The sequence below is a fragment of the Diceros bicornis genome, chromosome 28, assembly GCF_020826845.1.
Source record: "Diceros bicornis minor isolate mBicDic1 chromosome 28, mDicBic1.mat.cur, whole genome shotgun sequence".
Lineage (NCBI taxonomy): Eukaryota > Metazoa > Chordata > Mammalia > Perissodactyla > Rhinocerotidae > Diceros > Diceros bicornis.
In genome coordinates, this window is record NC_080767.1 from 13464639 (window position 1) to 13477011 (window position 12373).

Below are 12373 nucleotides of genomic sequence, written 5' to 3' on the forward strand. Positions count from 1 at the left end.
CTAAGCACAGTTCATTGAAGGCCTTGAAGAGATCAAGGTGATCTGCATGTAACTTAATTGTTTCTCAGAACAAAGCTCAATATGCTTTAAAGAAAGACAAGACTCTGAACAACATAATCACAATGTCCAGCATCTAAGAAAAATTACTAGACAAATCAAGAAAAATGTGACTCTTATATAGCCTAGAGAAAAATTAGTCAATGGAAACAGACCCAGAAATAACAGGTGATGAAACTAGCAGACAAGGAAGTTAGAGTTACATTAACTATTTCCAAGAATTACAAGAAAAAAAGAACGTGATGAAAGAAATGGAAGTTGTTAAAAAAGAATCAAGTGGAACTTCTAGAGATAAAAAAAATATACCTCAAATGAAAATTCATTGCATGAGATTAACAGCAGCTTAGACAATGTGAAAGAAACGTGATTGAATTTGAAGGCTTAGCAATAGCATCTATTCAGGCTAAACTGACAAGTACAAAGCTATAAAAACAAACAAAGCTTCAGTGACCTGAGGGACAATATCAAGCAGTCTAACATGCATGTAATTAGAGTTCCAAGAGGAGAGGAAGAGGTAAAAAGAAAAATACTTGAAGAAATAATGTGCCCAAATTTTCCAGATTTGATGAGTTCTGTAAACCCACACAGACTTGATTCCTATGAACCCCAGGTAGGATAAACACATGCACTCCCCCCTACATACAATACCACAGCAAGGTACATCATATAAAATTGCTGAAAACCAGTGATTAGGAGAAAAATCTTAAAAGCAGCCAGAGGTAAAAAGGCAGAGTATGTGCCAAGGAACAAAGATAAGAGTAACTTAGACTTCTCATCAAACACTATGCAAGCCAGAAGTCTGGAACAACATCTATAAAGTTCCAAAAGAAAAAACATGTCAACCTAGAATTCTAGTAGAAATATTCTAGTAGAAATATTCTTCAAATTGAAAGCCATAGCAGTATTTTTTCAGAAAAACAAAAGCTGAAAGAATTTGATCCTGGCAAAAAAGTACAAGTGAAAGGAAGATGATACCAGATGGAAAATTGGATCTACCTAAAGGAATGAAGGGTGTGGAGATAGCATGCTCAGGGCTTCAGAGAAGTTTCTCCCAGCCTTACACAGTGATTCAGACAATCAGCATACTGAGAGAAACTTAGAAGGTCGTGTGGCCCAACTCCTTACCTGCAGAGAGCCAAATAATTAAAACCTCCTGAGAGAACATTGTGAATATTCACATAATTGAAGATGGTTATTAGTTTTGTGTTTTCCCCTGCGAGATGTATAATCCATAGTCCTTGAATTATTCTCATGTGCCCTATAGTGCCATCATGTAACTCTTACATAGGTAGAAAATACTAAGACCTGTCAATTTTACTTATGAAATCCTTTGCCATTTTTATGAGCAGGATAGCAGTCCACTCTATATTTTTCGTTATTGATAAAATTCCTGAATATTTTAAGAGTCTAAAAGACAGCTTCTGCTGCCTGTTAACCAAAATTGAATTTCACAGTTTAAATCCCGGTATCTTTAACTGTTTTTGCTGAAGTCCTAGAAAATGTTTTGGGGAAAATAGAAAATGTATACTTATTTTCTTATCGGGACCTAAAAATTATTTCTATAGTTAAAATAATATAAAATTATTTTTAGATATACCACCATCAGCATAGTAGTGTAACTCTTGGTGAGATTTTTTTTCTGAATGACTAAGTGTAAAGCTCAATGCCTTAAACATTTGACACAGAGAAAGGCAGTGAAAAATAATTTTAGATTGTTTGAATGACTTCAGCTCCCCTCTGTGGAGGTAGATCAATCTCACTGTTGTTTGCTTTTTATTGTACTGTTTCATTCATTTTCTTTGCTAGAAATTTTGGTTTCACCTTCCCAGACCTCCTCCACTGTGCACATATTTTTTTTCCCACTTACATGTTTCTTAATAAATACCCTGTTGGAATGTAATAAGCATTAGATTGACTATTTACTCTAGTGCTGCATGGCAGGAGAGGTTTGAAATTACAGAAAAGTGTGTTACAAATGTTACAATTTTTATTCTAATGTTAATTACAAATATTTTGTATTAAAATAAAAAAGGCTTTTTTATAAAATGTTTAAGAAAAAATATTATAAGAATTATTATGATTCTTCATACCAGATTAGAATGAAAACAGTTACAGTTAAAAGGGATGGTTAGCTAGAAGAGAAGTGAAAAAGAGCTGTAGAATCTAAGAGTAGGCGTAACTACAAATTTTAAATAAGGCTATTAGTCGGGATTCTCCAGAGAAACAGAATTGATAGTATATATATAGGAAGAGGTTTATTATAAGGAATTGGCTCATTTTATTGTGGAAGCTGAGAAGTTCCACAGTTTTCTGCCTGCAAGCTGGAGACCCAGGAAAGCAGTGGTATAGTTCAGAGTGGGTCTGAGGGCCTGAGGACCAGGAGCACTGAGGACGGAATACCCATGTCCCAGCTCAAGTAATCAGGTAGGAAGAGGCCAATTCTGTTTCTACCTTTTTCACTATTCAAGCCCTTAGTGAATTGGATCATGTCCACCCACATGGGAGAAGGCAAAACTGCTATACTGAGTCCTCCAATTCAAATGCTAATTTCATCCAGAAACACCCTCACAAACACACCCAGAAATAATGTTAGGCAAATATCTGGGTACGCCATGATCCAGTCAATTTGACACACAAAATTAACCATCACATAAAGATTGTTTGAACTTCTAACCCTGAAGTATTTAAAGTAATGGGTCATATACTATATAGCTTACTCTCAAATGGTGCCAATAAAAAGTAGAGTGTGTCTATATGTTTGTGTGTCTGTGCATGTGGGTGCGTACACAGTAAAAATTTGAAAGAGTTATAAACCAGTTATACTGTTACCAAGACAATAGCTGTTGTCCTAACAAGTTTAAGTATGTAGCCCTCACTCACCTGCTACCTAGGTATCTAATAAGCAATTGGGGAAGGAAAGAAAAACTATTAACACTAACATGATCTTTTCTTAAGGATGGGTGCCGAATATAATATCCTGATTACCTGACTGGAAGAAAGATGTAAACCTGTTCTATTCAAAATAAAACTCGTTGAAGAGAGGAAAATGGAAAGCTAAAATAAAAACAACGTTTTAATATAACAAAAGTGTTGAAGTTTGAAGCTTAAAACTCTTATTTTCTATGACTATCTTTCAGCTAAATATATACTATTCATAATAATAATAGTAGTGACAGGATAGCAGATTTGCTCCAATGTTTTGTTACAAAGTGGTAAAATCAAGTTTTGACAGCTTTTCTTCCGGCCTCCTTTTCTTAGGTCTTTAGTGGCTTTGTCATTAATACTGTCCATGCTGCTCTTCAAACCTGCTCCAATTTACATCCTAGATGAGGTGGACGCAGCCTTGGACCTTTCTCACACCCAGAATATTGGACAGATGCTGCGTACTCATTTCACACATTCTCAGGTGAGAGCCAGAAAAACTGTCTCAGTAGTAAAGTATAGTATTTCTTTTTCTAAAACTTCTTTAGTAGTAGTCAATATTAATAAGATATTTAGCATTGAGGAATACTAAAGCACTGTGTATCTCTTTAAATATATACTTAGATTTAAATGGGTATAGAAGGAAAGAGGGTTTGGTCCCCTATTAAAGAAAGCATTATAACTGTTGGTTGGAGCATGAGGGAGAATCTAATTTTTTCCTAATTTGGGATTAATTTAAAGTTAATGTAATTATTTTCTCTAGCTGCCAGAGGATGCACAATCAAAACAAGACTATTTCAAGGATATATCTAGGTATCAGGAAATCATGTGGCACTTGATGGGGTAGTCTTCATTTCTCCTGGCTAGAAAGTAGAGAAAAGCCCCTGAAGCTAACACCAGTTTGTATTTATTGAACTGTTGCTGCAGGATCTGGGGCTGCCGAACATGGTCATATAGATAATGCATTGTACAACTCTGGGGGGCTTCATGTGTCGTGGTTATTATAGACTGTGTATTTATTATGGCAGTTTTTTTGCAGATAATGGTGAAGTTAATTTCTTAATTATACAAATGTTCCATTTGAGCTAGTGGTAGTGCTGTAGGAACTTGAAGCCTTCTTTGATATTATTAAAATATCACAGAGAAAAATATTTCACTAGGGCATTTAGGGCTAGCAACAAAACAGTGATGCCAGCTGCAGAAGACAGCAACAGTCAACCAGCAGGGAGTAGTAAACCCTGGTAGTACAGCACTTAAGGTAAAATTAAGGGACTCTTAAAACCGAACATGGAAAGCCAGAATTCATTTAGGGGCCTAATAGTATAACTGTTTGTTACTTGCATTTGAGGTTGTGCATTTGCTTGGAGCCAAGCAGTTAAAGAAAGAACAAAATCAATATCTCCAAACAATTCTTAACCCCAGTGTAAAAAAAGGCATGAACTTCAAGACTGTTACAAAACATATTTTTCATGCTTGTTTTCTTTTCCCTTAAGTTCATTGTGGTGTCCCTAAAGGAAGGTATGTTCAACAATGCAAACGTCCTTTTCAAAACCAAGTTTGTGGATGGTGTTTCTACAGTAGCCAGATTTACTCAATGTCAAGATGGAAAGAATCCAAAGGAAACCAAAGCCAAGGCAAAAGGACCCAAATGATCACATGGGGAAGTTAAAAGTACAGATTTTCTCCTTCACCTTGACCTGTTTTTTAAACAAACTTTTTAAGAACTTGGGATTTATCTAACTTGTTTATATAAAAAGGTAATGTTATTTTGTTACTTAACCCGTACTTTCTCTTCCTTTATGTAATCACTTATAAATGAGCATAGATTCCTCTTTTCTTAGTGTTAACTATGGTCCAATTACTGTGATTGTGATTTTATGTGTGTCATCAAATGTTTTATTCTTTCACAAGTCTTTATATATTAGGGAGCCAGAGATACGTGGTTGGTGATCACTTCTGTTTGTAAAAGCAAAAATACAAAGAAACAGATTAAATTAAATTATAGGATAAATATAGCTGATAGTCAGCTTTAAATAATTAGCTTAATTCCTAAGGTAATATTAGTGTGTTTTCTATTGCTAATAAAGTCATTCGGTAAGGAAGAATTATAAAGCAAATAGCTGGACCAACAAAAGGAAGACCAGGAAAGCTCTTGGGCACGCTTGGAGCTGTTTGTAGTTAGTTCTTTGAGGACACAGTGCCAGATCCCTGAGTTAAACTCAGATGGGAAACAGATCTTGAAAGATTTCTCTCCTTTTAATGATGCTTCAATATCATGTTTCTGTATGCTTAGTAATTAGTCTGTGCAATCTTAATTTTTAAAAAAACTTTATGAATATTTTAATAGAAGTTTGGGAAAAGATGTGTTGTGTGCTGCTCTCTGCTGCAAATTTATCTAAAGTCTCCTAATATTTTCAAAGATTTTTGCCAGCCTTTTCATAATCCAATCAATAACAATCTATTGGTGAATGAGAATGCAGGAGCCAGCAGACTAAACCAAATTTATCTTTTTCCTTCAGTCTGATACATATGTAAATAAATAGATCCATCTTTTCTACCAAAAGGACTCAAAATTTCATGATCATTATACTTCTTAGTGTCTTCTGCTTTCCAGTTCAAAAGGATGAAATGCCTTTAAGAACTCAAAAGATGATGCTAATAAACGCCATAAAAATACTATATATAGTTCTTAGTATCTCTAGGTGCATCACCAGAACAGTGTCTCCAAACTCTGAATCTTGGAAGCTCTGACATGATCTAGTCTGATCTTGGGTATGTTATTTTGGCCCCACATCCCTTGTTGATACTTGGGTCTTAGTTCCTTGGTGTTATCCTTTCTCTGATATATGCTCATACTTACAGGCCCTAGGTTTAACATTTCTCATCCTTCATTCTTATACATATCTGAGGATGTCAGAGAACACCCCAGTAACTGATATTGTGGGACACATTGGAAAGGATTGAATCTGGAATTAGTTTTGTCCACTGTGGAAGGAGAGAGAGACAAAGCTATAAATGCTGAGTTACATGAAGTCCAATATCACATATAACAGACATAAGTTTATTTCCTTCCAAATGTATTGCACATTATTTGCCAAAACAGTTATATCTGTTCACACTGTCTCCAATACCGTTGACCACAACCTAGTCAGACTGGCTGTTAATTTTAATACTTCTGATTTACTAGTTATAAAATAGTACTTCATTGCTGTTTTAACTAGCCTTTTACAAATAACTTGTGAGGTTGAGTATTTTGCCGTATGTACTAATTTTTTTTCCTCTGCTACAAATTTCTGTTTGTTTTCCTAATTTTTTTCTTACATATAATCTTGCTCTTTGATGAAAACCCTCAAACATATTAAATTTTTGTGAGTAATGTCATTATTCTTTGATTAGAGGAAACACCTTCAGGGGAATGGGGACATTTATTTCACACATCTGCAATAACAGGAATAATATTTATTGATCTATTTCTATACATCGCACACTATTCTCATTTGCACGTTTTCACATTTAATCCTAATAATAATCCAGTGAGGTAAGTACTGTTATCAGCGTTATATAATTGAAGAAATTGAATTGAGCAGAGAAGTTAAGAAACTTGCCCACAGTGATAATACAGTTAGTGAGGGGCAGAGCCAAGATACAAATCTTGGCTGTAGGTCTCCGGAACCATGATACACCACCTCTCTGACAGCTTGAACATTTGCATCTATTGTACATAATAAATTTAAGAGATACCTGGATGAGCTGTATACACAACATGTGAAAATTATCTTTAGGAAGAACCTCAAACGTTTGAAGAGAGGATTCCTTGTGTTTTTGTTCGTTGTTTTGGCATTTCAGGTATGCTAACTGCAAATGCAAAAGCAAAGACTTGAGAATCCCTCTTTCAATATGGTGGGGTAATCTAACAAGCCAGCACTCCCACAGTCATGTCATCTGCAAATCAGGGCAGTTCTGTTTCTTCCCTTGTAATCTGTATGCCTTTTATTGCCCTATTGCACTGGCTTGAGCTTCCAGCGCTATGTTGTGTAAGAGTGATGAGAGCTGGTTTATTTGCCTTTTTCCCAAAATGAGGAGGAAAGCGTTCAGTCTTTCACCAATAAGTGTAATGTTAGCTATAGGCTTTTGGTAGATGTTCTTTATCAAGTTAAAGAAGTTCCCTTCTATTCCTGGTTTGATCATAACTTTATCATGGATAGGTGTTGACTTTTGTCTAATGCTTTTTTCTGCATTGATTGATATGATCATGATCCTGTAACTTTCCTTAGCCTGTTAACAATATAATTACCTTGCTTAATTTTTAAATATGAAACCAACCTTGTATCCCTGGAATAAACTTCACTTGGTCATGGTGTATAACTTTTTTTATGTATTGCTGGATTCTATTTGCTAATAGTTTGGTCATGAATTTTATGTATGTTCATGAGGGGCATTGGTCTGTAAGTTTCTTTTTTTTTTTTCCTACTGCCGTTGGTTTCACGGTAATAGTAGCTTTATAAAATGAATTGGGAAATGTTCCCTCTTCTATTTTCTGGAGGATTGTATAGAGTTGGTATTAATTTTTTAAATATTTGGTAGAATTCTCCTGTGAAATCATCTGGGGCTGGAGATTTGGGGGAATGGTAAAATGGGTACAGTTACTTTAATAGTTACAGGGCTATTTAAATTATCTATTTCATATTGGGTGACTTGTGATAGTTTGTGTTTTTTGAGCAATTGTTCCATTTCATCTGCATTGTCAAATTTGTGTGTAGAGGTCATGGTATTTCCTCATTATCCTTTTGATGTCTTCAAGTTCTGAAATGCTATCCCTTTTTTCGTTCCTGATGTTAGTATTTTGTGTCTTTTCTCTTTTTATTTTTGTCAGTCTTGCTGGAGGTTTGTCTTTTCAAAGAACCAGCTTTTTGTTTCATTGACATTCTCTGTTGTCTTTCTGTTTTCAGTTCATTGATTTTTGCTCTTGGCTTATTTTGTTTTTTCTGCTTGGTTTGGGCTTTGCTCTTTTTTAGTTTTATGGTGGAAGTTTAGATTATTGATTTGAGACCTCTGTTTTTTTCTAATAAGCACTTAATGCTGTAAATGTCCCTCTTAAGTAATCTTTTAGCTTGCTCTCACAGATTTTGATATGTTGCATTTTCATCTTCAACTTCAAAATATTTTCTAATTTATCTTGACATTTCTTCTTTGACCAATGGATTTTTTCGGAGTGTATTTCTTAATTTCCAAATACTTGGGATTTTCCAGGTAGCTTTCTCTTACTGATTTCTAGTTTAATTCTGTTGTAGTCAAGGATCATACTTTGTATCATTTCATTTTTTAAAAAATTGTTAGAAATAAAATGATAGATTTAAATGCTTCTATTAGAAAACATAAAAAGGTACTAATTCAGTGGTCTAAGGTCTACTTTAATCTATATTCTAGATACATAAGAACAAAGTAAACTCCAATAGAAAGATGGAAATAATAAAGGGTATAAATCAACAATTTATAAGACAGAAAATCAGTGAAACCAATACCTGGTTCTCCAAAGAGCAACAAAATCAGTATATCTCTAATTAGACCAATCAAATAAACCAGAGAAATTACAAATCACTAACATCAGCAGTGAAAGTTGCCACTATGGATTTCACCTAAATTAAAAGGATACAAAATTAAGACTATTTTTATGGGAGTAAATTTGACAACTTAGACAAAATGGAGAAATTATTAGAAAAATAAAACTCACTGAAACTGCCACAGGAATAGACAAAACCTGAATAGCCTTATATCTATTAATGCAATTAAAATTATTATCAAATATGTTCCCACAAAGAAAACTCCAATCCCACATGGCTTCACTTGTGAATTTTACCACTCAAGGAAGAAATAACACCAGTCTTACACAAAGTCTTCCAGAAAACAGAGGGGGAGGGAACACTTCCAACTCATTTCATGAGGCCAGTGTTGTTCTAATACTAGAACTTGACAAAGATATTACAAAACGTGAAAATTACAGGACAATAGTATTCGTGAATATAGGAACAAAAGTCCTGAAAATATTAGCAAATTGAATCTAACATTTATAAAAGATAATCCATTTTCAAGTTGGTTTTTCAACAGATGGTTCTGACAGCTAGACATTTTGTGTATATTCATAACATACACAAAAAATATCTAAAATGAGTCATAGATGTAAAAAGTTATAACATTTCTAGAAGAAAACAGGTGAACAGTCTGTGACCTTAGAATAGGCAAAGATTTCCTTGGACACAAAAAACACAAGCCATAAATGAAAAAAAAATGGATAAATGGAACATTAAAGTTAAATTGAAAACATCTCTTCAAAAGACACTTAAGAAAGTGAAAAGACAGACCATACATTAGGAGAAATTATTTACAAGGGCTGACAGAATTGCATGCAAAATATATCAAGAACTTGTAACTCACATTTTGACATTTGCATGAATGGGGTAAAAGCAATGGGTAAAACTGCTGTCACCTTAGCATAAATCAAGGCAGTGCACCCCTGTACTGTGGGACTCATTGCATTTGTCACTGCCATGCATTTGAATTTTTATTAAATGGCAGTTTCAATTACGAGTGTCTGATGAAGCTGTAAATATTAATTTTTTTGTATATCAACCTCCTGAGTATGTCTTTAATAATCTGTTCAAATTGGAATTATGTATAAAGCACTTCTGCATGCCAAAACATGATGGTTATTTTGCAGAAATGCAGTTATTTCAGTTGGGGTCTGAAGTAACTGCTTTTTTTTTTTTTTTTTTTGTGAGGAGATCAGCCCTGAGCTAACATCCGCCAATCCTCCTCTTTTTTTTGCTGAGGAAGACAGCCCTGGGCTAACATCGGTGCCCATCTTCCTCCACTTTATATGGGACGCCGCCACAGCATGGCCTACCAAGCAGTGCGTCGGTGCGCGCCCGGGATCCGAACCAGCGAACCCCGGGCCGCCGCAGCGGAGCGCGCGCACTTAACCGCTTGCGCCACCGGGCCGGCCCCAGTAACTGCTTTTTTCATGGAATATCATTTGTACTTAAACAGATGACTAAGACAAACTATGGTTATTAAGTCTATTGGTACTTGGTAGACGTTTCTCAAAAATGAACAGTGAGCCTGTCATATGAACCTGACATATTTGTTGCAAATAGTAGAATTGTAGCTTTCAAATGAAAACTAGAATTTTGGCAAACTTGATTTGCCATTGTGAGCTTGATGGCTCAATAGTTAAAGACTTTTCTGATAACACTGGTGGTGATATTAACAAATGGGATTTTTTGTGTGATTGGTGTCATAATAGTTTATAACATGGTGAGATTCCAGTTGTACATTATTATTTGTCAGTCACCATATAAATGGGCCCCTTCACCCCTTGTGCCCACCCCCCAACTCCCTTCCCCCGGTAACCACCAAACTCTTCTCTCTGTCCGTGTGTTAGTTTATATTCCACATATTAGAGAGGTCATACAGTGTTTGTCTTTGTCTGGCTTATTTCACTTAACATAATACCCTCCAGGTCCATCCGTGTTGTTGCAGATGGGATGATTTTGTCTTTTTTTATGGCTGAGTAGTATTTCATTGTATATACCACATCTTCTTTATCCAATCATGTGTTGATGGACACTTGGGTTGCTTACACTTCTTGGCTAGAGTGAATAATGCTACAATGAACACAGGGGTGCATGAGCCTCTTTGGATTGTTGATTTCAAGTTCTTTGGATAAATACCCAGAAGTGGGATAGCTGGATCATAAGGTATTTCTGTTTTTAATTTTTTGGGGTATCTCCCTACTGTTTTCCATAGAGGCTGCACCAGTTTGCATTCCCAGCAGCAATGAATGAGGGTTCCCTTTTCTCCACATCTTCTCCAACATTTGTTATTTTTTCTCTTGGTGATTATAGCCATTCTCATGGGTGTAAGGTGATATCTTAGTGTAGTTTTGATTTGCATTTCCCTGATGATTTGTGATGTTGAACATCTTTTCATATGCCTATTGGCCATCTGTATATCTTCAAGTCGGATTTTTTTGGTATTATGAAATGTGTTAACATTTTGAAGGTCTGCATAACTCAGTGAGTGATATTTTCCAATGACCAATGTGTGATGTTACAAAATCACACATAGGTAAAATAGCCCTTCTAAGTACAGAAAAGACCAGTGGATTTTAATGTTACAGAGTATGAGAACTTTGATATGGTTTCAGATTCCACATTGCAACTAACTTTTAAGAAGCTATCACTTGTCGCATTTTGTTGTTAGTATGGAGAAAGAATATCCACATTATCTAATGCTCCTCCCCTTTCCAACTACATATTTATTCTCAACTCTAGATGGGAAACTTGAATAATACAGCTAGAAAGTGGGGGTTGGGGGCAGGATTTAAACTCAAGACTGTATAGCTGAAGAACCCATACTCTTAGCCATTGTAATATAACAAACTATGAGTTAGGTATACTCCTGGGTTTGTGCCTGGAGCTGAGATAATATTTGCTTTCTGCCTTGCATAGACAAGATTTTCTTGATAACTTATTATGCATGGGTAGGAGCAAGGGGAGATATATTTAAATCCATGGTAGAGAACAAAGATTGAGGTTTAGTCCTAAGACTCATGCTAATGGATCATTTTATACCAATCTAGTGAGATAGTATGGCTGCTAATCCCTAAATGCATGACAGAATGGTAGGCATAAGCTGTTCCTTTTCTTACCACCAGTTAAGGACCAGAGTTTTCTTCAGTGGGTTGAGGATTTACATGTTATCCTCTACAAGACAACTTTTCTTACGTGGTTGTAGGATGAGCTCTGTTACTTGATGGTGATTAAGCATCTTCTAAAGTTCTCTTAAACCTCAAGGCTCATTCTTGCTCCATTCTGCATATTGATCCTATTGCACATTACCACCCTATTTAAACAGTTTGGCATTCTAAGCCTTCTAATCGCCCGCTTTGTAAAGTTCCAGCCTATCTTAAACTAATGCCTTTATAAATCCTACATTCCACCCAGTCTGCAGCAGGTGCCACTCCTGAACACAGCTTTCTTCTTTGTATTTTTGTTCATGCTCTTCTCTCAATGTGGAACAGTTACTCTATACCATTCCTGCCGACGGTGTACCCATCCTTCAAGGTTCTACTTAAAAGTCACCACCTCTATGGATTCTTCTCTCCCATCCCCCTTTCAATAAGGCATCAAAAAATATTTCATAATAATAGTAAATGAACGTATCTTAGTTCTGGTAGATTGTAAACTGCTGAGTGCATCTCTTTGGAGTCCATAACCTATTAATGCCTGATCTCAAAGATTATTCACTTAATAAATGAGTATAAGGAATCATAAAAGTTAAAGATGCAATAGATCGTGGTATTTAGCTTATGTACCACACAGTGTGGATTAGCAAA

General features: G+C 35.5%; 1 protein-coding gene across 2 annotated transcripts in view; it reads left to right on the forward strand.

Annotated features, from left to right (window-relative positions):
* Window positions 1–8373, forward strand: part of SMC2 (structural maintenance of chromosomes 2) — a 50488-nt gene extending 42115 nt beyond the window's left edge. For both annotated transcript variants that reach the window (XM_058523682.1, XM_058523683.1), the window contains 2 exons: window positions 3316–3463; window positions 4473–8373. In XM_058523682.1, coding sequence (XP_058379665.1) covers window positions 3316–3463; window positions 4473–4631 — 307 coding nt within the window. In that variant the 3' untranslated portion in view covers window positions 4632–8373. The remainder of the gene's footprint in view (window positions 1–3315; window positions 3464–4472) is intronic.
* Window positions 8374–12373: the final 4000 nt, after the last annotated feature.